This window comes from Petaurus breviceps, unplaced genomic scaffold (assembly GCF_028583685.1).
Source record: "Petaurus breviceps papuanus isolate PSGF00001 unplaced genomic scaffold, PetGlider_PUasm1.0 182, whole genome shotgun sequence".
Taxonomy (NCBI): domain Eukaryota; kingdom Metazoa; phylum Chordata; class Mammalia; order Diprotodontia; family Petauridae; genus Petaurus; species Petaurus breviceps.
The window spans coordinates 6,366,630-6,373,791 of NW_027185786.1; the positions used below are offsets into that span (position 1 = coordinate 6,366,630).

Genomic DNA, 7,162 nt, shown 5'->3' on the forward strand with positions numbered 1-7,162 from the left:
TCCCTTAATGGTTACTGTCATTTTTGTTTCTGTATTTATTTACCCTTCATGGATTTCTGTTGTCTGGGACATTTTAAAAGCAAATAATCTTTTCAAGTTTGTTTTCTTTCTAAGATTATTTCAAATGTCTATTTGTTATTGAACATTCATCTTTTGAAAAATGTATGGTTAAGCTCAGATTTGCAGGAGGGCACTGTGCCATCCAGCTGCCCCTTGCTGAGGTTACAAACCTGGAAAACTGAAACAATGGTGATGCCCTTATAGCGCTCTAGGGAAGTTTGGGAGAAAGGCTGCTTGAGGGCAAGACAGAATGATTTTGGTTTTACATGTGTTAAGTTTGAGATGCCGCGAATCTCCAAGGCCTGATGTCCTTGAGAAGCCTGGCCTGGGCCCCTGCTCTGACTAACCTGCACAGAGGGGTTTTAGGCTCCTTTTTTCTCAGGCACAGGTGGTTCTCTAGCAGACTCTGTGCTGAGCTCTATGTTGCTTTATTCTCCCCATGCACACACTCCAGCTGTCCCTCTCCCCTCCGCCGTCATCTTCATGGCTTGGGAGCATGAGAGGCAGGATGGGAGAGGGTGAACCATTAGACCATGAAGCAAAGTTCTTGGCAGTTGCTTGTGTTCCCTGCTCCATGTGCCAAGTGACTTCAAAGATGAGGACAGTAAATGGAAGCTGTAAATACTCAAGTTCTCCTCCAGTGCTGGGATATGATGGGATGTGATGGGATGCGCTGTCATGGTATCCTGTGATATTATGTTTGTGTTTTACCTTGCACAACAGTATTTCTGCCTTCTTATCCTGTGGATTCAGCTTGGGTGTTCTATGCACAACACAATGTCTTTTTGTGAAGTTGTTAGGTTGGAGATGATTTAGAAAAATAACTCTGCCATTTCTTGCTGTATGTTTACTTACAATTCATTTCAAAACAACTGTTGCCACTGTACAGCAATGCAAGTTACTGAGTCAAAACATACTTCGTTATGCACAGCAATGGCAGAAGAGCACTTCCTGTCATCCTTGTCATCTGTTGATTGGTATACAATGGATACTTTGTATTTTCATCTTATTACATATATAGGCACTCTCCTCAATCAGATGAATGCTTAAGGATAGGGAACATGTTTTCTACATTTGTGTGCACAGCAGTGACCTGAACATAGCAGACATTCAACACATTTGATAATGAGAAGCAAATAAGGTGGGAGCTGCTTACAGGATGCTGGTGCACTGCCCCAGTGAAGGGAAAACAGACACAGTGAAAAAGGAAAGGGCAAAATTTCTTTTCTTTCACAACCAAATGGGTCAGTTTCTTTCCAATTCAGGAAACTTGACATGAGAACTACAATTGTTTAGCAAAATGGAGTTAGTATATTAGACTCTCTCAGGCTTTTAAAGCCTTTTTACTTCACTGTTGTCTTCTTACCAGGCATTGCAGGGTGGAGGAAGGAGAAGTGACGAGGAGAATATATTGGACTGAGTCTTGTTTCTAGGGGCTGGCACACCTTTAAGCCATAAACTCACAGAATCTTTGAGCTGAAAGACCTTTAGAAATCATTCAGGTCATGTGCCCCCTGTCACTTATCCCTGAACTACCCAGAATCTGTACTACCCTTCCACTTGGTGCCACACCTGGTCTGAAAGAGCAATACCTGTCCCCTGGACCTCACTGTTCTAGGGACCACTGGAAGGTGGTGAGAATAGAGTCAGCCCTCCTGTTAATTCTGGCATCCTGGGACGAAGCTCTGGTGGCCCCACGTTAGTTATGGCTTTGGTGAGGAGAGAAAGAAAATAAGCCAGAAGCTCCCAGCATTCATTCACCAAGATTGTGGTGCTATCTTCTCCATAAATACCAGATGGGGAACCAATATTAGATGGGTAGAGGGCACTTTCAAGACACAATAGCTCAGTTCAACAAACGTTTACTAGTGTTTCTCTTGAATAAACCATTATCATCATGATGAAAAACAAGGCATTCATAAAGTGCTTCCAAGGTTCCTTGGTGCTTACCTCACAATCATTCCGTGAAGCACAAAGATTCACCCCATCCCATCTTACAGGTGAGGACACTGAAGTTCGGAGGAGATAAAATGATCAATGGCCCAAGGTGACATTGCTGCTAAGTGTCAGGACTGTATGGTGATGAATGGCCTTCCAACTAGCTCCAATATGAAAGAGCCAGCTGAGACAGAACTGAGAGTCTATACACAAAACCCTTCTCTCGGTCTCTTTCCACTATTCAACAAAACAGGAGAATTGGATAGCTATATATGTTAAAAAAAAAAGCTGTTTGTATTCACAGAAAACTCTCAACTGAGTCAACAATCTCAACATTAAAGAAAAAAATGTTTATGCATTAAGTTGGACAGATTCTAGTCTCTAGGCAAGATGATGCCACCAGAAGGGTTATAGTGACGGGCTCAGATATAATTCCTTTATTGGTGGGTGCAATAGTGTTCTGTATTCCACATTCATGTTCTCTGTGCAGATGATTCTTAGATCTATTTTTCCAGTCCTAATGTCTCCCCTGACCTCTAGTCTCATCTCCAATGGTCAATTAGATGTCCCTATACATCTTAAACTCAACATACCCCAACTCATTCTCTTTCCCCTAAAACACTCCCTCCTCTCTTGCTACCTTACCTATTACTGTCAAGAGTAAGGATCCTCCCAGGCACCCCAGGCTTACAACCTAGATGCTGTTCTTGGTTCCTCCCTCTTCCTCGGCCCTCACATCCAATCTGCTGCCAAGTCTTGTTGACTTTGCCTTTGTGCTCTCGCTCATACTCACTCCTCTCTCCCTCTGACCCTGTCACTACCTGGTGTAGGCCCTAACCTCTCACCTGGACTACTGCAGTAATCTTCTACTTGGTTTCCCTGCCTCTGGTCTCTTCCCGTGCCAGTCCATTCTCCACTTGGCTACCAACGTGTCATCCCCTACTCAATGACCTCCAGTGGCTCCCGCTTGCCTCTAGGACCAAATATAGAATTCTCTGGTTTTTAAAGCCCTTAAAAACCTGGGCCCTTCTGACCTTTCTCATCTTCTTAACCTTTACCTACTCTGTGACACCAGCTTCCTTTGCTGTTCCTTGCTCACAACACTCCCCCCTCCACACTGCATTTACCCTGGCTGCTCCCCAAGCCTGGAATGCTCTCCCACCTTGTCTCAACCTTTCGGCTTCCTTGGTTACACTCCGACTCCCATGATTTCCTTGAAGTCTCAGCTAAAATCCCCTCCACGACAAGAAGCCTTTCCTGGTCTCCCTTAGTTAGTGTCCTTCCTCTGGGAGTCCCTTAGATTTATGCTAAATCTATTGGTACAAAGTTGTTGCATGTCCCCATTACATTGTGAGCTCCTTGAGGGCAGGAACTACAGTAGGTGTATAATAAATTCTTATTGACTTCCTGGCTTTAGAAACTTTCAAGGGAATTGCATAATTAGAGGAGAGGAATAGAAACGAGTTAAATTTAGATATTCCCAGGGCCTAAGTCTTGGGTGAGGATAATAGAAACCACAGAAAGGACAGCCTGAGAAGCTGCCAAAACCAAATTTGGTCCTCGTGATTTCAGAACTCTGGGTTCTGAGCCATGACTTACAAGTATCTTGCCTTTTACTTTTGCACTCTGAAGAACTCAGAATATTTTACCAAGGCAGTGCATTACAGACAGTGCTTGGATGCTTAGAGACACTGACCTCAAGACATTTACAATCTAACTGTCCTTTTTCTGGGCAAGTTTTAGTGAACACCAGCCCATCTCCTTCCTGATGGGAACTACCTGTCATGTGTGGGGTGGCTGCTCACAATGTGGTCTTGACAGTGAACAATCTGACATATGCCAACTTCCTCTGTGACATAAGTGAATGACATTTACTATGTCATAAGAAAGCAAACCAGAATGACACAAATGTTGAGGGAGAAGGAGGGCCACATTTCACTTTTCCATTAAAAAAAAAAACCCAAAAAACTAGGCTATGAGGCCATATGGAATGAGAGCCAGGACATATTTATCTGCTACGTGGAAGCAGAGGTGATTTAGAAATGGATAAAACTAACCAATTACAGTGGGGTTCAGGCACTCTTAGCCCTTCTGTGGTAGAGTAGAATTAAGGAGTAAGGCAAAACCAGGGAGGAATTCCAAGGGATGAGGAATGAGGAATTAATGCCATGCTCCAAGAGGAGTAATGTGTGAAGTTGTGATCATATATGGCTGGGTTCAGAATCTCTGGGGAAAGGGTGAGGGTAAGGATATTGACCTTGACACTTGAGAGAACATATATTTTTGGACCTGACAGGCTTTCTACATCCTGGAAAGTTCTTCTGGAGAACAAGCCAAGGCTCTGCTTCTTTCTGGCATTGCAATCAGCGGTTGTCATCTTGTCCTTCAAATTCCCCAGCAGCAGCAGAAGTCTGAAGAATCTAAGAGAGGTTCAGGTGCTGATCTTGTCTTCTGGTGCTCTGGTTCCTCCCTAATGGGGCAGTTCTTCAGCCAGCACCCAGATGTCTTCTACCTGATAGAGCCTTCCTGGCACGCGTGGATGGCTTTGTCCAGGAGCAGCACTGCCACGTTACAGGAACATGTGCAGGACCTGGTCCGGTCCATTTTCCTCTGTGATATGACTGTCCTTGGTAGATACTTGGCCCTTGGATCCAGAGGACAATCTGACCTCTTCATGTGGGAGACAAGTAGGGCCTTGTGCTCTCCCCCAGCCTGTGGCGCTTTCTCACATGGAGTCATGGTTTCCGAGTCTGAATGCAGGGCTTTGTGCCATAAGCAGCCCTTCAGTGGGGTGGAGAAGGCCTGCCGCTCCTACAGCCACGTGGTACTCAAGGAGGTTCGCTTTTTCAACCTCAGGGGCCTCTACCCACTGCTGACAGACCCCACTCTCAATCTGCACATCGTTCACCTGGTACGTGACCCCCGGGCCATGTTCTGTTCCCGAGAACGCACAAAAGGTAAACTGATGCTAGATGACTGCATTTTACTAGGACAGCAATGGAGCAGGCTGAAGGCCATAGACCGGCCTTATTACTTGATGAAGGTGATCTGCCAAAGCCAACAGGAGATCTACGGGGCCACACAGCAACTAGACGGCCCTCTGCAGAGACGCTACCTCCTGATGCGCTATGAGGATCTGGTCCGGGAGCCCCTGGTCCAGGTTGCCCAGCTATACAATTTCTCACGATTACAAGTCTTGCCTCAGCTCCAGTCTTGGGTTCAATTCATTACTCATGGGTAGGGTTTGGGAAATGATTCCTTCTACCCAAATTCCAGTGATGGCCATACTGTTTCCCAGGCTTGGCGCTGGTCACTGCCCTATAAAAAGGTGACCCAACTGCAGGCTATCTGTGGGGACTTTATGAGTCTGATGGGCTACCGGCCAGCTCTGTCTGAACAAGAGCTCAGGAATCAGTCACTAGATCTGCTATCTCCCTGGAGGCCCACCCAGCCGTGGAGCCCAAGGGCTAACTGAAAGTTACAGAATGCCACACAAGGTAAAAACATTCTTGTCCACATTCTGTCAAAACAAGACGTACTGTAAACCAACTGGGCCCTTCCACAAGTGGGAACACCATGGATACAGACAACTTCTATCCACATGTACCAAGCATTTATTTCTTGAAACCTAATGATTTTCTCTTAAAAAATTTTTTTTGCAAGGAATGAAAGCTAAACACAATTCAGGGATGCCTCACTTTATGAACTAACATGTTCCTAAAAACGTTGTTAATGAATCGATTCCCTCTCAGGCTGTGTCCATACCCTATCTTACTCTTCAGCTTCCTGCAGCTTTCACCTTGGGATGCAGGAGGACAGAGCTGGGGGTGCCCTGGTTCAAGTTTCTCCAGTTCTCAATGGCTTGGGAGAGGGCCTGGAATCTGGGGTTCCATTTTGCTTCAGGTTATTATGGCCAAGGCAGACTGGGAGCCCAAGAGAGGAGGCCTAGAATAATAATAGGTAGAATTTATAAGGCCGTTAAAGGTTTGCAAAGGGCTTTACAAATATTTTCTCCTTTGATCTTCCCAACGATCCTGGGAGGCAGATACTCTTGGTAAAGAGAAGTGACTTATCCAGGGTCACACAGCTGGAAAGTGTCCATGGCCAGACTGGAACTTGGGTCTTCCTGACTCAGGTACCGTGCTCTGTCCACCTGTGCAGAGTGTGATAAGGTCAATCTGTAAAAGTGCTGTTGTACAGCAGTGAGAACCTAGTTATGATGAGGTAATATATGTCCGTAATGAATTCATTCAGCACGGTCATGATGCTTTCTCCAGAAAGTTTTAATAGCACATACATAGGATAAGGTAAAAAAGGTAAACCAGGGCTGGTGTGTGTTAGTTAACAACTGGACAAGAGGGCAAAAGATCCCAGGGCACCTCACATCCAAGCTCACCGCCTGCTGCCCAGGAGCAGAGGCTGATCGCTGGAGGTCAGGAGCTGAGAGATGTGGCTGACTAGACATATCAGAGACTGCTGAGAGCTGAGAGGAGGAAGCACTAGGCCTCAGAAAAGCCCTCCAGTCCTGCATTCCTGTCTGGCCATCCTTAGAAAGTGATTTAGACTGGATTTAGATATCTTGGATTTGAGGTCAGTTATCTGTCCACTATGTCATTCTGCCTCTTAAAATAGGTAGATATGCATTTAAGGGAATTTAATATTTAAAAGAAGTAAGATTCCAGTTGTGAGCCATAGTGACAACACAGCCAGAGGGTACTAAGGACCTCTTTCCTTTTCTTACCCACCTTCCACCCTCTCTGAACTCAGAGAAACAAGAAGTAACTGGGCTTCCATAGGCTAGGTCCTAGAGAGGAGCAGGGGGTGCAGAGTTCCTACCGGCCCAACATTTATTACCAAACGGCCCTTCAACCGCGTAGTCTCCACTGTCTATCTGCATGCATTGGTTCAGTGGTGGTCAGACCTGGAAGCGGAGTGAAGGGCCCACTAGTCTACTAATGCCCTGGCCGAGATGTCCAGAAATTCTGGGCCAAGAAGCCTTGGGTGGACTTACTGAAGAGTCAGAGCTTCAAGCAGAGAACCTTGGAGCTCAGCAGCCTCCCCAGCCTCTGGCTCCCGCTGGGGCAGCCTTTGTCCCAAGAGGTAAGTTACACTTGTTGATGACAGCCGGTCTGGCCTTACAGACAAGAACAGCAGCCCAGCCCTA

General features: G+C 45.9%; 1 protein-coding gene across 1 annotated transcript; it reads left to right on the forward strand.

Moving 5' to 3' along the window:
- Positions 1-1,765: 1,765 nt before the first annotated feature.
- Positions 1,766-5,591, forward strand: LOC138160770 (carbohydrate sulfotransferase 4-like). The gene is given in 3 exon segments (XM_069087498.1): positions 1,766-1,774; positions 4,295-4,955; positions 4,989-5,591. Coding segments are annotated over 3 exon segments (1,155 nt in total). The 3' UTR covers positions 5,474-5,591.
- The last annotated feature ends 1,571 nt before the right edge of the window (positions 5,592-7,162 follow it).